The sequence below is a fragment of the Hipposideros armiger genome, unplaced genomic scaffold, assembly GCF_001890085.2.
Source record: "Hipposideros armiger isolate ML-2016 unplaced genomic scaffold, ASM189008v1 scaffold_6, whole genome shotgun sequence".
NCBI classification, from domain to species: Eukaryota; Metazoa; Chordata; class Mammalia; order Chiroptera; family Hipposideridae; genus Hipposideros; species Hipposideros armiger.
This window is the reverse complement of record NW_017731356.1, coordinates 4,853,195-4,874,138: the sequence shown is the minus strand read 5'-3', so window position 1 is coordinate 4,874,138 and position 20,944 is coordinate 4,853,195. Positions and strand designations below refer to the sequence as shown.

Here is a 20,944-nt window from a genome sequence, read left to right as displayed (position 1 = left end):
TTTATAAGTAGTAAAATTATAATGATGTGCAATAAATCATTTATCTTTTATGCTCTTTGGGGTTTGTATAGTTTATAGTGTTTAAGGGAGTAAACTGCTGTGTTTTATCTTCACTTTATGATTAATAAATTTTAAGTTCTTTACACAGCCATACTAGTAAAAAGAAAGGAACCATTAACTCTGTTTTTCAGGGACTAACACAGGATCCGATTCTTTGTAGGTATTGATATAAAGCCATGCTAATCCATAAAAACGTTCATATAGGTCAGGGGTTGGCAAACTGTGGCTCTTTGGGTACGTTCCGTCTCAAAAGTTTGTCGATCCCTGGAAGAGCCAATCCTGTCCCTCGAAGTTTTGCAAGACCTATAAAACAAATGAAATAACCATTATATAAATAATATCCTTTAAAAATTTTATAAATGAAACTATGATAGTTCCATTTTCACTTTCAATTTGACTTCAGAGTCACATGTACGCACCCAGAGAGCCGCATGTGGCTCGCGAGCCACAGTTTGCGGACCTCTGATATGGGTGATACTTTATTGGCTTAGTCAGCTTCGGTGAACGTATTCTGACTGATACCAGTTCTTGTTCCAAATATTATGTCCTTTAAACACTTACCTTTTTTGTTCATTTTATTTTATTTTTTAAAGATTTTATTGGGAAATTGGGGGAGGGAACAGACAAGTTGCTGTCCTTTCGTTCTTCAGTCTAGTTGTGGAGGATGTCGCTTCACTGGCCCATGTTGGTATTATTATTGCGCTCTTCCCAGGTGGGGCAGTCGGTAGCCCGCCATTGGACGGCAGCTCATGAAAGCTCACACCCGCTGCCTGCCAGCCCCATTGCAGCCTACGCCATCTCCGGCGACTCACCGCAGCCCAGTTCTAGGTCCAGCTGTTGTTCACCATCGTAGCTGTAGAGGGCGCAGCAACACTGGCCCTCATGTGGGATCCGGACCCAGGCCCTGCTGCTCAGAGCTGGCACCCCAAGCCAACTCCTAACCAACGTGCCACTTGGCCGGCTCTTTTTTTGTTCCCCCCCCTTTTTTTTTTTTTAATTGGGGAATGGGAACAGCGCTGGGGAATTGGGGGAAGGGGAACAGACAAGTTGCTGTCCTTTTTGTTCTTCAGTCTAGTAGTGGAGGACGTTGCTTCACTGGCCCAAGTTGGCACCATCATTGCGTTCTTTCCAGGCGAGGGAGATCAGTCGCCGGCTTCTGGACGTCCACTCACAGAAGCTGCTGGCCGCTCTCGCTGCCTGCTGGCTCCGCACGGTAGCCCATGGCAACCCACTGCCACAGGGGCTGCAGCCTACGCCGTCGCCAGCAACTCATGGCTGCACAGCTCCAGGTTGAACTGTTGTTCAGCATCTTAGCTGTAGAGGGCAGTGTCACTGGCCCTCATATGTGGGATCCGAACTGGGGCCTTCTGGCGTCCCAAGCCAGCTCTTAACCAACGTGCCACTCGGCAGGCCTTTTTGTTCCTTGTGAAACATTCTGCAACCCCATGCACAGTTGTATCATTTGACTCTACTATTGAGTACAATAACTAGATACTGTATTTTTTTAGCATTCCAGATGATAGTTTCAATTCATAAGTAGTAACAATTTTATGTAAACATACTTGCAGCTACTCATAATTTATTTTGTTAAAAGCACGTGTAATTAAAACATAGAAATGAAAATGTGGGCAGTTTCTTTATTATCGCAGGGCCATTTGAACACACATGCAGATAACTTTAATTTTAGATCCTGAGTATGAAACTAACTTGGTAACTGTCTACTAGGCCATTCAATTTTTTTCATTGTTCATTTATCCGGTAGCACACTTTGCAAAAACCCAAACAAAGCTGAGGTTACTCAGGAGGCAGATACTGTGACTGTGCTGTTTCACTGTTTCCTCAACAATTCAGAGTCTGGAACATAGCAGTGCTTAGTAAATATTTGTTGAATGAATGGATAAAAGTTTTAGCATTCCTAGAAACTGTTCTCTTATCAGTAATGGGCTTGCATTTAAGGTTACTTCAATAAAACATGAATTGTGTGATACTTGAAGACTTACAGTGTGTAGATGACTAGTTAATTACAGCTTAAATAAGATTTTTTTCATCTTTGTAAGTAGTCTCTACTGAGCATAATCAAGTCTTTAAGAACTTGTAATGCTATGCTACCTTATTCTCTGCATCAGTTCTCATTTTTAGAAACTACAGTTAATAGTAAGTGTGGTAGATACTGTTTAAGATATGTGCTAGAAGTTTCTGGTTGGGTTTTACACATAAAGAACATTTCTGTTAGACACAGGTGATGAGTTTTGTGATTTGATTTGGCTTTTATCTCCCACCAAAAATAGAGGATACACAGTGAAAATAATTATATATGGGTTCCTGTTAACTATTATTGTTGTATCATGCTTAAATTAGGGAATTTTAAAAAGCTTTTGAAGTAAATTTTAACTATGTTGTTCTAATACAACACACTATAGCAAGTGTAGGCTGTACTGGGGGGGTTAAAGATGTCTACCAGTAAATAAAACTCCTAAGAATATCTAAAACCCTTAAAAATAAACCTTAAAAAAACTAGTCTGTCTCATCTATACCAAATTTGATGCTAAAGTCTTTTAAGGTAATTTTTATTTTAGGCCAGTTTTTAAAAACCTCCTTATTCAGGTGTAACATACACAGAAGTGTGTAGAGCTTGGTAATTTTCACAGCTGAGCAGATTCACCTAACTGGTGTACAAATCAGAAAGCAGACTATTAGCCACCTTCCAATGGCTAATTTTTAAATATAGAACAATCATAGACTTAGAGAAACTTAGAGACTTAGGTCTGGATCTAACTTTATTAATAACTTCAGGTGTGAACCTTAGGCAAGTTATTTTATCTTCTGGGGTCTATTCCCCATCTTTAAATTGAGGGGATGAGACAGAATGTTTCATTGCAGCTCTAATTCTGTGAAAGTGGGAAGATGGGCTGTGGTAATGTAAATGTGGAGTAAAAGGTGGCAGGGAGTAGGACGGAGAGCACCGTTTAATTGAGAAAGGAAGATGCTCACTTTTTCTCTCTTTTTTTTTCCCAGGTTATATTTCACACTATGTGCTGACTGTATCTACAGAAGATATTTAAAAAAAAAAAAAAAAGATAAACTTTTTTCAAAGATTTTGATTCCAGTGGAATCTTTGCTTTAGATATTGTGTGCGTGCGTGTGAGTGAATTGTTACTCCAGAAGCAATGCCTGTACAAGCTCCACAGTGGACGGATTTCCTTTCCTGCCCAATTTGCACTCAGACTTTTGATGAAACAATTCGAAAACCCATCAGTTTGGGTTGTGGCCATACTGTCTGCAAGATGTGCCTGAATAAACTCCACCGCAAGGCTTGCCCATTTGACCAGACCACGATCAACACAGACATTGAGCTTCTGCCTGTGAACTCAGCATTGCTGCAGCTGGTGGGTGCTCAGGTAAGAGAGGTGACTTACTCTACTTTTAATCTCTCTCTCTCTCTCTCTCTCTCTCTCTCTCTCTCTCTCTGTCTCTCTCTCTGTGTGTGTGTGTGTGTGTGTGTGTGTTCTTCCTGAGAGAGACTTGTTGAATTAAAATTGGTTAACATTGCCTTCTATTTAAATAGATAAAATTCTGTTCAGCACGGTACAAATGCTTTATTTCAGCCTGTTAGACTTACTGTGATTGTGCAATATTTCTGAGTCATAGTGCAGTAACATCCATTTAATCTGGCAATCACACTTTCTCAACGGTCTGACCTATTCAGATCACTGGAGAAACCTAGGAAGTCACAAGGACCTCTTAACATTGAGGAAAATATTATTCACAAAACCATTTTACTTAATAGGAAAACTGAAGCTGCTTCAGACAATTTTACTTAATAGATGCTAACTGAAATGAAAGATGAAGAAGGTGACAAAAACAGGAGCGCACAGCCTTTGGGAACCATTTATCTAAAGTAGGAGCAAATATCACTAAGTACCTATGAACTTCAGTGTGGTAATTCTGAAAGTGAGACTCTGAAAGTTTTTTGTCAGTATTCTCAAATTAGAGATCAGTGGTATCATCCGAAGGTTTCACAAAGCACGGGAGGTAGGGTTTTGAGAGCTATGTATGATTCACTGAGATAACTCCTTACTAGATTAATTTGCATAGTGTGAGTCTAAAGTACCATGTATTTACCATAAATCCTTTTCTGAATAAATATTCTGGAACCTTGGACCTAGCCCCACTAATGTCTTCTGTAAGCTGCTGTAAAGTAGAAAAGGTTGACATTATGTATGTTGGAGATAAAAAGAGCAGTTTGAGAATAGCTTATTCAAAAGGATAATTTATTTACATACCTATCTTGATGATGTCACCAACAACACTACAGAATATTTGTCAAAAGGGAAAATGCCGTTGATTCTTTTTTTTTTCTTCTGTACTTAATTTTTCATTTTTTTTTAAATTTTTTGTTTATTTTCTAAAGTTGCAGAAAAGGAGTTTATTAGAAGTAAAAATACATTTCAAAGAAGCAGAAGCGGGCCCAAGCAGTAGAGAATGGCTCAAGGGCCATTATTAGAAAAGAAAGTACACTCCAAAGAGTTTGGAGTGGGCTGAGCAAAGGAAGCTCAAAAAGCTAATTGCTTATTTCATAATCATTTTTCTTTTTCTTTAAAAATTCCAGGATGACATTTTGGAAACATGTTTAAAATACACTTATTGTGGGGTAACAATTTTAGAAGTAAAATATTTTAATAACAAGCAAGGCTTATTTTTTTAAATAAAGCAGCCTAAAGATGAACTAATTCTTTTTCTATAAAATGAGTAAGACCTTGTCATATCTTAACAGAGACAACTAATGTTTGTGAAATATGAGGATAGGACATTTAAAATAGCTGCTGTTATAACCCTAAAGATTTCCATTTAAAAACTATTAGAACTAAAAAATTAATTAAATAAAGTTGCAGGATACAAATTCAACATGCAAAAATCAGTTGCATGTCTATACACTAACAATCCAAAAGGAAATTAACAAAACAGTTTCACTTTCAGTAACATCAAAAGAACGCAATACTTAGGAATAAATTTAGCAAAGGAGGTGAAACACTTGTACACTGAAAGCTACAAAACATCGCTGAAAGGAATTTTAAAAGATGTAAATCAATGGAAAGATATCACACAATCATGGATAGGCAGACTTCATATTATTAAGATGGCAGTACTACCCAAAGTAATCTACAGATTCAAATGCAAGCTCTATCAAAATCCCAGGAATAGAGAAATTCACCTAAAATTCATGTGGAATCACAAGGGATCCCAAAAAAGAAGAACAAAAGTTAAAGGAATCACACTTTCTGATTTTGAAACTGCAAAGCTACAGTAATCAAAACAGTGTGGTACTGGCATAAAGACAGACATTTTAGATCAGTGGAATAGAATAGACTAGAGAGTTCAGAAATAAACCCACATGTATGGTCAGATGATTTTTGACAAGGCTACCTCGACCATTCAACAGAGAAAGGACACTCTTTCCAACAAATGGTGCTTGGAAAACTGATATCCAAAAAAAAAAAAATGAATTTGGACCCCTACCTCACACTATGTATAAAAATTAACTCAAAAGGGATCAAAGGCTGAATGTAAGAGCTAAAGCTACAAAACTCTTAGAAGTAATAGGCATAGATATTCATGACCTTGGAATAGGCAGTGGTTTTGTAGATAGGACACCAAAAACACAAGAGGAAAGATAAGTTGAACTAAATCAAAATTTAAAATTTTGTGCTTCCAAGGACATTGTCAAGAGAGTGAAAGGACAACTCACAGAATGGGAGAAAATAATTGTAATTCATATATCTGGTAAGAAACTTGTATCTAGACTGTATAAAGAACTCTTACAGGGCCGGCTGAGTGGCACGTTGGTTAAGAGCTGGCTTGGGATGCCAGCTGTGAGCAGCAGGGCCCCAGTTTGCATCCCACATGAGGGCCAGTGACACTGCCCTCTACAACTAAGATGGTGAACAACAGCTCGACCTGGAGCTGGGCTGCCGTGAGTCGCCCGCGACGGCGTAGGCTGCAGTGAAGCTGCAGTGGGCTGCCATAAGCTACCGTGAGTGGCCAGCAGCCAGCATGAGCGGCCTGCAGCCGATGCAAGCTGCCAAGAGATGCTGTGAGCGGCCGTCCAGAGGCCGGCAACTGATCTGCCTCAGCCGGGAAGAGCACAATGATACTACCAACATGGGCCAGTGAAGCGATGTCCTCCACAACTGGTCTGAAGATCAAAAGGACAGCAACTTGTCTGTTCCCCTTCCCCTGATTCCCCAGCGCTGTTCCCCTTCCCCAATTCCACAATAAAATCTTTTTTTAAAAAAAAACAAAAAACTCTTACAACTTTATAATAAAACGAACATAATTTAAAAATGGGCAAAGATCTGAATAGACATCTCACCAGAGAAGATACACAGATGGCAAGTGAGCAAATCAGAAGTTGCTCAGCATCATTTGTCATTCAGAAATGCAAATTAAAACATTGAGATGCCAGTGCACACCAATTAGAAAAGCTAAAATCCAAAACACTGACAGCACCAAACACTAGTGGGATAGGGAGCAACAGAAACTCCTTTACTGCTGGTGGGAATCCAAAATGGTACAGCCGCTTTGGAAGTTACTGTATGATTCTATGGTTCTGTTTATGTAAAATGTCCAAAATAGGCAAATGCATAAAGACAGAAAATAGATTATTTTTTTCCTATGTTTGGTGGGGGTTTGGAGGAAATATGGGAGGGGGCAGTTAAAAGAATATGGGGTTCTTTTGAGGGTAATGAAAAAGTGTTCTAATATTATGATGGTTGCACAGCTGTGAATATACTAAAAAACTTTGAATTATGTATCTTAAATGGGTCACTTATAAGGTATTCAAATTATATCTCAATAAAGTTGTTACAGAAGCAAAACAAAACCAAAATAATGCGGTAAATTGTGTGTGTGTGTGTGTGTGTGTGTGTGTGTAGAAAAGGTCTTTTGAAAGAATCCAATAAATTCAGCGGGAGTTTTGATGTTACTGGTGTGAACACTGCATACGTATACTCAAGAAAACATTTGCTTAATTAGTGAGCACTGACACAGACCTGTTCTTTTGACCTCTAGGTCCCTGAGCAGCAGCCCATTACTCTATGTAGTGGCGTTGAAGATACAAAGCATTATGAGGAAGCCAAGAAGTGTGTAGAAGAATTAGCATTATACCTGAAACCACTCAGCAGCGCTCGAGGTAAATTGGATGCCATTAGCAACGCTAAGCAAATGTTTATCAAAATACTTTTATTACCATAAAAATCGTGGGCTCTAAGTGAGTGTTGACATTCATTTATTGTAAACCAAACCCAGTGGTGCTAAATAATGTCATTATAAACCACAGCAAGTAAAGTAGTGAATTTAGAGTTTATGCGATGTTAGAAACATTATTTGGATGAGTTGCAGAAGAATAAATAAGCTAATGGTTTCAGAAGGGCTCTCTGTTACTTGACAACTCTGAATTGCCTGCCTTCCATTCAGTTTCATATGGTGCGCTGCAGGGGGTGTAGTAACACTGTAAGTTGGTATTACTGTCTTGTCATTGCAGCCAATTTCATTATGAAAGTAAAATTAATCACTATGAAATTATATTCCAGAGTTGTTATGACCTCAAGATTTGGATCTTTAATTATTGTCTGGCCATTTTTCCTTTATTCTTCTATGATTAACATGAATAATGGCATATTTATTGTCATGAGTGTTACATTTGCATGAAATGACAGCTTTTGCATACTTTTAAAAATGCTTCACTTGCGTAATTTTATTTATTGTTTATTTTAAATATTCTAGTAGAACTCAGTACTATTCACAGACCCATAAGTCAGTCAGCCAGCCCATCAGAAGAAGTTTTCCTGGTCTCTAAAATTGCCTTGAAAAATCTAGAAATAACATTTTGCTCTCTTTTAAAGGAGTGGGTCTGAATAGTACGACTCAGAGTGTTCTGAGTCGTCCAATGCAGAGGAAGCTGGTGACTCTGGTCCACTGCCAACTAGTGGAAGAAGAAGGCAGGATTCGTGCCATGAGGGCAGCTCGATCTTTAGGCGAAAGAACAGTTACAGAGCTCATTCTCCAGCACCAGAATCCCCAGCAACTCTCTTCCAACCTTTGGGCAGCAGTCAGGGCTAGGGGCTGCCAGTTCCTTGGACCAGGTATAGAATTAAATTTTATATTTACTATACGGGTAATTCTGAAAGAATGCTATAGTAGCTAGAAGTCATGTCCAAAGACCAGTTTATTGCAAATTCTGTTGTTACCCAGTAACAACCCACTTGACAGTCATGGCTGGGTAATTCCATGTCAGGTTTTCAGAGCAGTTAACAGCTTTTCTCTTAATGCCACAAATTTGTTCATTTTGATAGAAGTTTGTTTTTTAATGTTTTCTTTCAAGTTTTTCTTAAATTAATTGTTTATGTGCTTTCTTAAATAAAATATATAGAATGTAATACAAAATTGCCCCCAAAACGTTAAAAAGTGTAACTGTGCCTATCTGTTGTTGTGTTGCCCATTCATTAAGTGATGCCTGCAAAAATTATTGACTATTGCCTTTCTAATAAGTGGATTTATCTTATCTCTGCACATGATAAAATTTGTTTTTTACCAACTTTTCCTAGCAATGCAGGAGGAAGCTCTAAAGCTGGTTCTCCTGGCCTTAGAAGATGGTTCTGCTTTGTCAAGAAAAGTATTGGTTCTCTTTGTGGTGCAAAGGTTGGAGCCACGGTTTCCTCAAGCCTCTAAAACTAGCATTGGGCATGTTGTCCAGCTTCTTTATAGAGCCTCCTGCTTCAAGGTATGAACCTAGGCCGCGTTTCAGCTTCAAAGGAAACATTGTCCTTCCCCTAACCTTACGTAGTAAGACTTGGTTGGAGTCTAAGAAAGTTGCCTGAATCTTTTCAGGAAATTTCAGCAATTTTACTTTTTTCTTTTAAAGAATGTAGATGGTGTCCTATTAAAGTTAAGTCTTTTTGTATTAAATTTTGTATGTTAGATATTGAACAACATAGGTCAAACCAAGGCTTACAGATTTTTGTATTTGAAGAAACTAACAAGCTGTGTCAGTTTTCCACCAAGACTATAAGCAGAATTGGTCTGAATAGAGAGCCATTGAAGCAGGAATAAGTTTTATTAGGCTATTGGCTTCTGATAGAATTCCATGTATACAGTACTGGAGTTCCACTTGCCATTTCAGTCTCAGGGAATGCAGGAATGCTGGACAGACTCTTTGGGGTCCCAAATTAATGGAGCACTACTTCAAACATTGGTGTATCACCTGTTGTTCATCCTGTTTTCTTGACTTCTCAGTGTTAAGGCTGCTTGCTTCTGACACAACATATAACCAATACTTTATGGACCAGGGAAGCATGTCTCTAAAATACTGTTAATTCCTACAAGCTCTACTGAAATCCATTCCTGAGGTCACCACATTCCCTCACCTGACACTCAAACTGAAATAATCCCACGTTAGCCATCCTACTAAATTCTTTTCTCTCATTTTTTGAAAAGGATAAAATGGTTCACAAAATAGCAGCAGAGCATACAGAATTAATGTAAGGGTTTTTTTTAAGCTCCATCTAAATGCCAACATTATTCTGTTTCTTTCTAAAGTCAGAGTATCTACTGAAAATGGGATGGGGACTCCAGGTGTGTACCCAGCCCTCTCGTTTTCTGTAGGTGCCTCTGGAGCTTTCACAACCTCTAGCGAAAATAACTCCAACTGGTGCAGATTGTCCCCAAATAATTCACATTTGTTGTAATGATTGAAATAACATGATCGTATAGTATAACCCAGCATACACTTCAGAATGTCTATCTGCCTCCAATGGTATTTGTTCTCCATGAATAACATCAGACAGATACAATATAGAAAGCTTAAACAATAAAAGGAAAGATAAGGAAATCCAGCCTTCCCCTGTGAAGAAGAATAAGGGGCTCAGAAACCCCAGAATAGCCATAAAGTGAACTTCTCAATCCTAATTAAAAGCATTAATAGTAATTTTTTAAAAGATTGGAAATTTGAAAAATCCAATTATTTTTCACTTGGGTCTTGATTATTTCCCTTTATTTCATTGTCTACCTGCTTTTTTTTCTCTTGGTGGCAGTTGGTAGTATACTCTCAATCATGAATAGATTTATCTTCTCTCATTGCAATAGGTCTATACCCTTAACTTTCTTCACTGTGGCAGAGTTTCTGTTAAGTGTCTACCAAAACCATTTCATCTTCCTCACAGAACTCAGACCAGACTGCATTTTCAATTCTTTCTTGGAGGTGTATGTGTCCATGTAGCTGTGTTCTAGCTGTGTCCTTCTGTCATCTCTCTTATTTCCATATGCAAACCTTTTTAATCTGGGGGATAATTCTGACATTCTTAGCATATAGTACAATTCCAGGACTTTAGACACTGCTGTCTTGGAAATCCTTGATTGTCTTTTAGTTAAAGAGAATTTTGAGAGCCAAATCCAGGGAACTCCAGTGTGTCATATAGAAAGCATTTTCTACATTTTAATGAGGTCTATCCTACGTTGAGAGGGAGTTTTCATAATATTCATGTGCATTTGGTCTTTTGACTTGCTTTTGAGTAGTGGCAAAATATGTATTTTTTGTGACAGTAGTTCTTGGTTTTTTTTTTATCTATTTGATCTTTCTATGGACTTACCTAACAAAATTTAATTTAGACCTCCTTGTAATAAGAATGGAATACATTTTTAAATATAGTATCAGTGTGACCTGGAAGTATGACTAACATATTGCCAAGCTTCTTTGGTGGGAGGGAAAAAAAATGGGAATTTTTTACTATGGGAATTTGAGTCTGTATGGGAATAAAAGGTCAACAAAGCAAAATACGCATGTGTTCTAAAATATGTTAGGATATAGGTGATCTTAAACTAGAATTAATTATTTTACTTTGATTTGTTAAGCCTTTGGCCTAAATCCAGCTTGACTCAAAATGTGAATCACTGGGTGAGAAAAAAGTAGTACCTACCTCAACAAGTTTAGAGAATTAAACAAGTTAATATGTCAATATAACAGTTAATAAGGTAACTTAGCATATCAACTGGCACATACTAAGTATTCAGTAAGTGTTAATTACTAAAAAGTATTATTATCATCATGATTATTCTAATTCAACATCTCAGAATTTACTTTCTAATGGTGGCTCAACCTGTAAAACTCCATGGAGAATTAAGCCAAGTACAAATTAGTCATCTTTAGAGTCACCCCAGCATCTGAAGCTCTTTTGTTTATAAGTAGCAGCTAGCTCAGTGCCAGGCAAGCCCAATAGGAATAATCCGCAGTTATGGAGAAGAAACACATTGTTTTTCAGAATAATTGTACTTTGTATGAATATTTTCTTTTCACAAATGCATATACACAATTTAAACTGCATTATGTGTTAAGATCTGTCTTTTCAGTCTTTGGATTTTGTTCTAGCATATATTCTTGTTTTCTATAAGACCTAGCCAGAAGATTGTGACATCTATAAAGGGGGAAATGTTTTATTGGCAAAATGGTGTGCTCCATTTTAATCTTGCTATTGTTGCTAAAAGACATTTGTTACATTAAAAATCTATCTGTTATCTATATGTGCTCTTATAAAGTATAAACCCATTTTGTTCCTTACCTGACTCATGAGATCATGTGTGTCTTCTTAGGTCACCAAACGTGATGAAGACTCTTCTTTGATGCAACTGAAAGAAGAATTTAGAACCTATGAAGCTCTGCGGCGAGAACATGACTCCCAGATAGTGCAGATTGCTATGGAAGCAGGTCTACGGATTGCACCAGACCAGTGGTCCTCTTTGCTCTATGGAGACCAGTCTCACAAGTCTCATATGCAGTCCATTATTGACAAGGTAGACCCTTTTTTGTTCCTTACTTCTTGAACTGATCCTGGAGATTTGGTCATTCCTTTATTTAACAAATGTGTATTAAAGTGACAACTGTATGTCAGGCTCTTGTAAATTATATTCTCTGTAGCCAAGTGTCATATCAAAACTAGTCTTATAATTCCAATTTGTTAATATATAGATTTTTTTAATTGAGGTATAGTTGACATTGTTGATATAAGATTTGATTAGAGTTACAATGATTTCTCCAGCACACTCTCTTTCATTCCTTTGAGAGGGTCTTCTCTTTTATTATCATTGCCTCTCTTGTTTCTTTGATTGTTCTCTGAGCTTTGATCATTGTGTTAGTTAAATCCGTTTTCTGAGTGCCCTTATTGTCTACTCTGGAGCAGCCATTTAATGGTCCGGAAGATGTACACACTGAGATTTCATATCATTCTCAGCTAGAATAATTTCACATAATAAGTTACCAACCATTCTAAAGTTTGATCAAATAGTCAGTAAACGTATTTCTATTTTGTCTGTTGTTTGTTATGGTGAAAAAAATCATTAGAGTACACATGAATTTTAGGTCAGGCTTCATTATTTCTGATTCTAAGAGCTATATTTAATAAAACTGGAGAATACTATAGCTGTGTTGTAATTTAATATGAAATATATGAAAGTGCAATAAAAGTCTTAAGCACTATGTAAATATATTACGTTAAATAACAGTATTTAATTTTTACTATTTTAGCTTACATACTTATATCCACAGAGATGATTATATATTAGAGTCCACCCTTAATTGACAGAAATAAGGTCAAGATGTAAAAATTCCCTAAATTTAATAATATTTAACACCTAGAGTTACTATGTGCCTGGCATTTTAAAGAATTTATTTCATTTTCTAGCAGCCCTGAGAGACAGAGAGAGGTTATATACATTTCTCCAGTGACAGAGCTGGATTTGAACTCGGGCATTCTGACTCTAGAATCTATATTCTTAACCACGAAGCCTCTTTACAGGCGTGTGCTTTTTTTTTTTTTTTTGCTATTCCCAAAAATAGAATTCTTTAAGTAGAAGATTGATGTTAAAGGGGAATTGGGAAATGTATTTCATAACTACCTGGTGCATAATTTTCAGGATAATGTATTTTACGTGTTCTATAAGTCTTCACTAGATACGTTTAACCAAACTTTACCTGCAACTTCTAGGTCTCAAATTATGCAACTGACTGAGTATCATATATTCATAACGTAATAGTGATTTCTTAAAGAGTAGCATTCTACCGCTGAAGAAAAACTTGGCTTCTTTTATAAAGATTCCACAAGGAAGTTGACTCTGTTGTCTGAATCGGACTATATAACTAGGTGTATATTCTGTAATAATTTTCTCACATTTTGAGCAAGAATTTGAATTTAATATCCAGAGACTTTCATACAGCAGACTGGTAAACAAGCTTTGCAGTATATGTGACATCTTATTATCTATGGAGCAACAGAACTTCCTGTGCTAATGGAAGTGTCCTGTGTATGCGCTGCCCAGTACGGTGATCACGAGCCACACATGGCTGTTAACAACTGAAATGTGATTGTGCAACTGATGAACTAAAATTTCTATTTTATTATTTTAAATTTAAATAGCCACATGCTGCTAATGACTACTGTATTATTGGACAGTGCAGATAGAGGGTTTATTAAAAGTGAAGAAAAGCAATAATCCTAGTAAATTAATGGACAAAGAAACAATGAATTAACAGTTCACAAAGAGGAAGTGTATCTAGTTCACTGGGTAGAATTCAGCCCCAGTAATAATTAAACATTTAAAACAGAGACAATCCAAATATTGCCTGTTCAGTTAGTAAAAGAAATATATACTCCCATATATTGCTGATGGGAAATGCATTACAAATCTCTTTGGAAGCAATTTGTCAGTGACTAAAAATTGAAAATATTCGTGTCCTTTGACCAAACTTACTATTCCCAGGAATTTATTTTAAGGAAATAATCTAAACTTTCAAAAGGTTATGAGCTCAGGGGTGTTAATTGCTATATTATTGAAAAAGAAAATAAGAGGATGCTTAGAGAAGTTAAGATCTGTCTGCTCAGAACACTGTTATATGGCATTAAAATTGCAGTTAGTCAGGACAGATACTCTATTCAGCTGATAAATAGCATTTAATTCCTTTAAGAAAAATGTTAGTGAAATATTTTTAAGTTATGGTGGTAGATACAAGGGTATTGTGATTAAATTAGTTATTTTTCTGGTTATCAATATAAAAATGCTTTTGTTATAATATCAGTGGTAGCCAAAGCCATAACTTTATAAATGGGTGATTGAAGTAGATAAAAACATGCAGAGATGAAAAAAATTTAATATAGGCATGTCAGCATTCTAATGATAGTTATGTTATTTTCCTTTTTTTTTTTAATGTATATATATATTTTAAATTACCTTTTATAGGAGGACCTTTTGGGAGAGAAAAATTCTCACATATATTAATAAACTGCTAAATTTTTCTAAGTAGAGCACTTAGTTACTATCACATAATCAATTTTTGTTTCCTATAAAAGGTCATGTTTGGCCAACTTATGGGAGATAATGCAAGAATGTGTATCATTAAGGCCTAGGAATATACACAACCTTATAGCTTCCAAAAATCCCAAACCAATATAGGATTTTTTTGAGTTGGAGTGGACTTTTGAAATTATTTAGTCCATATAACAGATGAACTTCACATTGAGTCTATAAAGCTTATAGCCATTGTCACCATCAAACAGAATTTGAACTCAAACTCAGTTTGACTGAGTTCATTTTCATCGTTCTTGCTATTGTGTAGCATTATTTCTAGACTGTATTTCCAAATTTCAGTTATTTGGAAGAACCCCAAGAACCAAACTGTAAGAACATCAAATGGGAAGAGTACTTCCAGACTGAGGAATTGGGAGCACTCCCACACTTGGGGACTGTGACAGCAGAGGGAAGGGCCTATACAGCACGCTAAGCTGTGGCCGCAGGGAAGTGCAGGCTTTGCTCAGGTAGCAGGTAATTTAGTCTGGCCGAAGCATGGGATGTGTGGGATGACAAAATTAAATTTCATAAATTGCAAAAACGATTGTGATATTGGAAATAATCTTTATTTTAAAAGGATTATCTGGCCTTTGGGAAAGTTAATATTTATGTTTTTTAAGTTGCAGACCCCAGCCTCTTTTGCACAAAGTGTTCAGGAACTAACGATTGCTCTTCAGCGGACTGGAGATCCAGCAAACTTGAACCGACTGAGACCGCATTTGGAGCTACTAGCAAACATTGACCCTAGTCCAGGTAAACCCAAGGGAAATGAACAGACCGCCTGTGTGTGCCTCAGTGCTGCTCAATGATTTTTAAAACTATTTTCTGTTACATTCTTCTAACATTTCCCTGAGTGGTTAGTCCATATTTTTTTCTACAGTTTTTAAGTTTCTGGTCCCAGTCTTTGTCTCTTTATTGCTTCAACTATAATAATGTTTATTTAATCATTTTTACTGTGCTCCTCACTTCACCAGCAAAGTCGATCCTTCGTTTCCTCTTTCTCCCACTGTAAAATTGTGCTGTTTTACCATTCTCATCTCTTGACAAAACTCAGGTTTTCTCGTTTTTTTCTATTACTTTCAGTCCCTTTCCTGTTCTTTTCCTTGACCTGAAAATCACCCAACCTTCATTTTCCAACTAATATCCACCAAATACCACCTAAGATATTTTAGCTGGTGTCCTGTTGCTATCCCTGTGTTTATTCTTACTACTGAACTAAAGCTCTGTTAACATTCACTAGTAATTTCCCAGTTTCTGACTCCAAGGGTTTCTTCCCAGTCCTTAAATTACTTGATTTGTCTTCAGCATTTGATAATGTTGTTGACTACTTCCTTGGTGTGGAAGCTCTCCCAGTACTGCATTTCTATAATACTGTATTTCTTAGGTTCTTTTCTGACCTGTCTAAATGCTGCTTCTGTCTTACTTTGACCACACTTTCCTCTCCTGCCCACTAAGGAGTAGGCTGGTTGTGTTCTTGGAATTTTGTTTTCTCTACACTCTGTTGATTGAAGGTCATTCAGTCCCAGCATTTCTTTATAGATAATAGACACCCAGATATCTCCCTCACTGTTCCCTCGTCATCACTCCAGACCCACTTTCCCAAATGCTTTCTGAGATTCTCCATCATCTGTGTCTCATCTTCACTCGATACCTGCTCTTCCTCCTCTGTTCCCTCTCTCTGTAAATGACCTCACACTCCAGGTATGTAAGCTTACAACCCAAGTCTTCTGTGTTACTTCATATCTTTTCCTTTCACTTGCTCCACATACCATTTCAGAAAACAGGATCTATCTGTTCTTTCACAATATCTCTCTATCCCACACCTATTATTTCTGCCTTAGTGAGGACCTCATTCCTTTTCCTGAGACTAACTGCCTTCCATTTTCCTCTATTCTTAATTCTTCCAATCCATTCTGCTCACTGCTGCAAAATAAATCGCATCTCCAATCTTATTTTCACACTCGTGAATTTCCAGTGATACCCCATGGCTTATAGAAAAAGGTTTAGAACTCTTGACTGTGACATTCAGAGCTCTCTAATTTATTATCAGCCTGCCTTAGTAGATTTACTACCAAAATTGCACAATCAAACCAAATCAAATTCGTTCCTAGAACACAGTGATTTTTTTCCCACTTCTGTGCTTTGAACATACTGAGCGATCAGAAGAGCACTTTGCCAAACTCACCACCCCCATCAGCCACCACCTGTCTACCTGCATCAGTGCCAACAGATTCTGCCGTCCTTGTGTAGCAATGGATAACCACTCCGAGCTAACACCACCCTCTCTCCTTGTACTAATATCATCTTGTCAAGGGTATCCTTCCAGCGTCCTCTGTGTCTTATATCATCAGTTTTCCTTCTCTACTGGAGCATTTCTGTCAGCATACAAACATGTATTATTCCTCCCGTCATAACACACTTTTGACACCATTTGCCATCTACCTACCACTCCATTTCTCCCCTTTTTATAGCACTTTTCTTGAACTCACTCTAATCAGGCATTTATCTCTACCACTCAATCAAAACTGCTTTTGTCAACGTGACAGGTGACTTCATATAGCTAATTGCAAACATCAATTCTTGGTACTCATTGTATTTGACCTGTTAGCAGCATTTAACATTGTTGCTTACTCTCTACTCTTTATGACACTTTTTTCACTTGGCTTATAGGCCACCACTCTCCTGTTTCCTTCTTTCTTTCTTTTTTTCTTATTAAAAATTTTTTTTTTTTTTTAAGGTGAGCCATCCTGCCACCGGTTGGCAGCTCAGCAGCTGCTCAGCTCAGGCCGGGAATCGAACTGCTGTTGCTCAGAGCTCAGTCTCTTGAGCGAGCTCTTAGCCAATGAGCCACTTGGCTGGCCCTCCTTCTTTCTTTACTGGACCCTCCTTCTCCGCCTCCTTTTCTGATTTTTTCTCTGCTCGATAAACTACCCTTTTTTTCCCCTCTGTAGCCTCTAGCTTTTGGAATGCTCCCAGAGATTAATCCTTGTACCTCTTCTCTCTTCTATTTATACCCATTCCCTAGATAATCTCATCTAGCCTCGTGGCTTTAAATATTATTTATGATTCATGAATTTACTATGTTTCATCAGTTCTGAAGCCCAGGTTTTTCAGATCTTAGCATTTCTGAAATTGGGATGCATTTGTACATTCAATGACTTGTGATAATTTAATTAGCAGTCTTTTTGGTGGCACAAAAAATAATGGTATGTGTGTATTACAACTGATAGATAGCATTTTAGAATCTGTGAAACATAGTATATCCAGCCCAGACCTTCTTCCCAAATTCTTTTGTATGTCTACCTGCCTGCTTAATATACAACAGCTGTACTTGACTATTTGATAAAAATTTCAAACTTAACCTGTTCAAAAGTGAGTTCTCAGCCTCTCCCAGCCCCCCACCATTCCTGTTAGTGGCAGCTCTGTCCTTCCGCTTCCTCAGTCCACACACCTTGGCGATATTGTCTTCAACTCTTCTTTCTCTCCTAAGGTCCATCTGCCCCATCAGCATGCCCTGTAGGCCTTCGTTTCAAATCCTAGGGAACCCATCTACTTATCCCTTTCACTGCTATCACCCTTATCTCCCTTCATGGATTATAGACTAGCTTCTTATTGTCTGTTTGGTTTTAGCAGAGGAGCCAGAGTGATCCTGTTACCCTTGTGCTCCAAAATTCTTCAGTGCTTTCATCACTCAGTAAAAGGCAAAATCCTTTCCATGACCTACCAGGCCTCACGTGACTGGTCTTCCTTACCTCTCTCTAGCCTCATCTCCTCGCTTTCCACCTCATTTTAGTTCCTCTCTAGTGTCACCTCCGTGGAGCATGCCAGACACACTCCCACATCAGGGCTTTGCGCTTCTCTGCCCTCCTAGAATGGTGTTCTGATATTACCCATAAGGCACTGAAGCTCTTCTTTCAGGTCTTTAATCAAATGTAACCTCAAGGAGGCTTCTGAGGCCACATGCCTGTCTCACTCCCCTTCTTTATTCATTCAACTCAGTACTCTCTAAATGCTTGGTACTCTGATTTTTTAATTTTATTTACGGTCAGGCTCCTTTCCTTGAATATAATAGGGATTTTTGTTTTGATCGCTATGGCTTCCCAGCAACTAGAACAATACCTGGGAATTAGTAGGTGTTCCAAAAAGTACTTTTTTGTGTAACTATTCTTTTCACCTCTATATCTTCATCCTTTTCCTGTTAAAATTCCATGTGTCCTTTAAAGCCAAGCTCAAATGCCATCACCTAAGTCTTTCAGAGTGCCTCCAACAGAAGTCTCTTCTCCATCTGTCATCTCACTTCATTTTGTATTTTTTTTAGAGAACATTTCCTATTTAGCCTTATAGTTAATTTTTCCTTTATAAAATAACAGTGCTAGCATCCGACAAATAACTTACTAAATGAGGACAATGTATAACAGAGTTGATTTTTTACATAATAGCTCTTCTATTAAGCTTTTAAAATATTCTGTGTACCAGTACTTGATTTATACAGAATTTCAAGATAGACATTACAGATTGTCTGACTGTGGGCAGTCCACAGTTACATCATGTTTGGTCCACACAGTGTTGACCTGCACAGTATTCTACATTTTTAGGTACCCACACTTATAAACTGGTTAATTTTACCTAAAAATCTCAAATTTCAGCTTTCCCTGGGAAATAGTGGTGTATCCAGCAGCCTTGTATCTTCACATACTAGTCGGCTGAAGTTAAATAGTAACCATAACCTTAGACCTGAGACACGCTCTCCAGTTCAGCATAGCCCTGTCCCTTGCTCTTGTCATTTCCAACACTCGGGGTCTAACGGCAGTTGCCATTTATTGTCTAGCCTACTTAGTTCGTTTATGTTACCTCCCCTGTCCTGTAGTTATTTTAGCTTGCAGCCTCAGTTTTGAAAGACTGTGTTTCTTTAAAACGATGTTTAGGTGAGTTAAGTATTACCTACAAAGCTGTAATAAAGCTTAACTTGATTTTACTGAGGTGCTGACACAGTTTCTTTGTTAACTTAATGTTGAGCAAAACATTGACTAACATAATTAAAAACTGTTTTTTATTTGCTACATAGATGCTCCACCTCCTACCTGGGAACAGCTAGAAAATGGGCTGGTTGCTGTGCGTACAGTGGTACACGGACTGGTTGATTATATCCAGAACCACAGCAAAAAAGGAGCAGATCAACAGCAGGTAGGGCAGAAGTTTGAAGCTTAGAAGGAAGCCACTGTGGGTATCCTTACAAATACAAACAATGCCAACAAGAGTTACATGAGTACTTTGAGACTGACTGTAGAAACTATAAATTAGTTTAGCATCATTAGCAGCCAGTTCCTTGGATTAGCCTTATAATTTTATCTGAGATGTTGAAATAAATAATTCTTGTTGGTCTAACGTACTGGGGTCACTTTTCACTTTGGATATAGTAGCATTTAATTCTGTGCTAAAGTTTATTCCATTTAAATCAAATTATTCTCTTTAGTTACCAATACATTTCTGTTTGACAATAAGTATCACTTTTTAGTGCTAATGCTGCATCTCTCTAATATTGTTCACACATTCATAAAAGCTTTTTCTATATTAGTATTTTAACATTTTTCATTCATAAGGTCTGTTATACCATTGCACCAAATTTTCCTCAAAATTTTTTAAATGAACTATATGGCAGTAAAATTAATACAGCTCATGTTGTGGCTAGAGTTTTTTAGTTTTTTACTCCCGATAATTTTATTTTGCTCTTAAGGATTTACATTAAGTTTACTAGATCTTTTATTTTGCAGTAGTAAGCTTGAGAAATTAAAACTTTGTAATTTATGTGGCTCAGGTAAATATTAATAATAGATTATTTAATATTCAATTTTCTTTGGGAGGTAAGAAATATTAAAACTGTCCTAAGTAGAATAATATGTATACAGTTTTCCTAATCATTCTAAGCACAGATCAGAGCTTTATGATTCAGAAATAAAAGAAATTGAAACCTGTTTTTAACTGCCTGTTTCATTAGACATCATAAATAATGTAACAAAAATAATAAGATTACCTTTAAGTTCTGCCAATAAGTGATAAAATACATAAAATTTCATTTAGCTTAGTATTGTTTGATATCTCATTAACTCCCAAATTCATTGTCCTGCCTTATCCCTGAGTTGTAAATAATAAGCCTGATTTATACCTTTGGAGGTATGTTAAGTCCTTGATATATTTACATGTCAAGAATTGTTTACAGAATACCCTGTAGTTACAGGGCTTATTGGTGATGTGTGGTGTGTTATAAGAAAACAGAATTATAAGTATAGCTATACTAAACATTGTTTAAAACAAATATTTGAAGATAGTTTAAACATTTGAAAGTCCTAAACTCCAGTGGTTTTCTATTATAAAACTTGGAAGGAAGATCGTAGAGTCCTCATGAGATTTAATCAAGAATTTATGTGATTGTACATGTCAGAAAAATCAAGACTACATTCTTTGTAATTAATTTATTTTTGGACTCTGAGACATCAGA

The 20,944-nt window shown here is 37.0% G+C and overlaps 1 protein-coding gene across 2 annotated transcripts in view; it reads left to right on the top strand.

The window, feature by feature from the left end:
- RC3H1 (ring finger and CCCH-type domains 1) overlaps window positions 1–20,944 on the top strand; it is a 58,652-nt gene that overhangs the window by 18,981 nt on the left and 18,727 nt on the right. For both annotated transcript variants that reach the window (XM_019648262.1, XM_019648252.1), the window contains exons 2-8: window positions 3,076–3,458; window positions 7,129–7,249; window positions 7,962–8,201; window positions 8,664–8,839; window positions 11,701–11,901; window positions 15,069–15,201; window positions 19,514–19,632. In XM_019648262.1, the coding sequence (XP_019503807.1) occupies window positions 3,228–3,458; window positions 7,129–7,249; window positions 7,962–8,201; window positions 8,664–8,839; window positions 11,701–11,901; window positions 15,069–15,201; window positions 19,514–19,632 (1,221 nt within the window). In that variant the 5' untranslated portion in view covers window positions 3,076–3,227. The remainder of the gene's footprint in view (window positions 1–3,075; window positions 3,459–7,128; window positions 7,250–7,961; window positions 8,202–8,663; window positions 8,840–11,700; window positions 11,902–15,068; window positions 15,202–19,513; window positions 19,633–20,944) is intronic.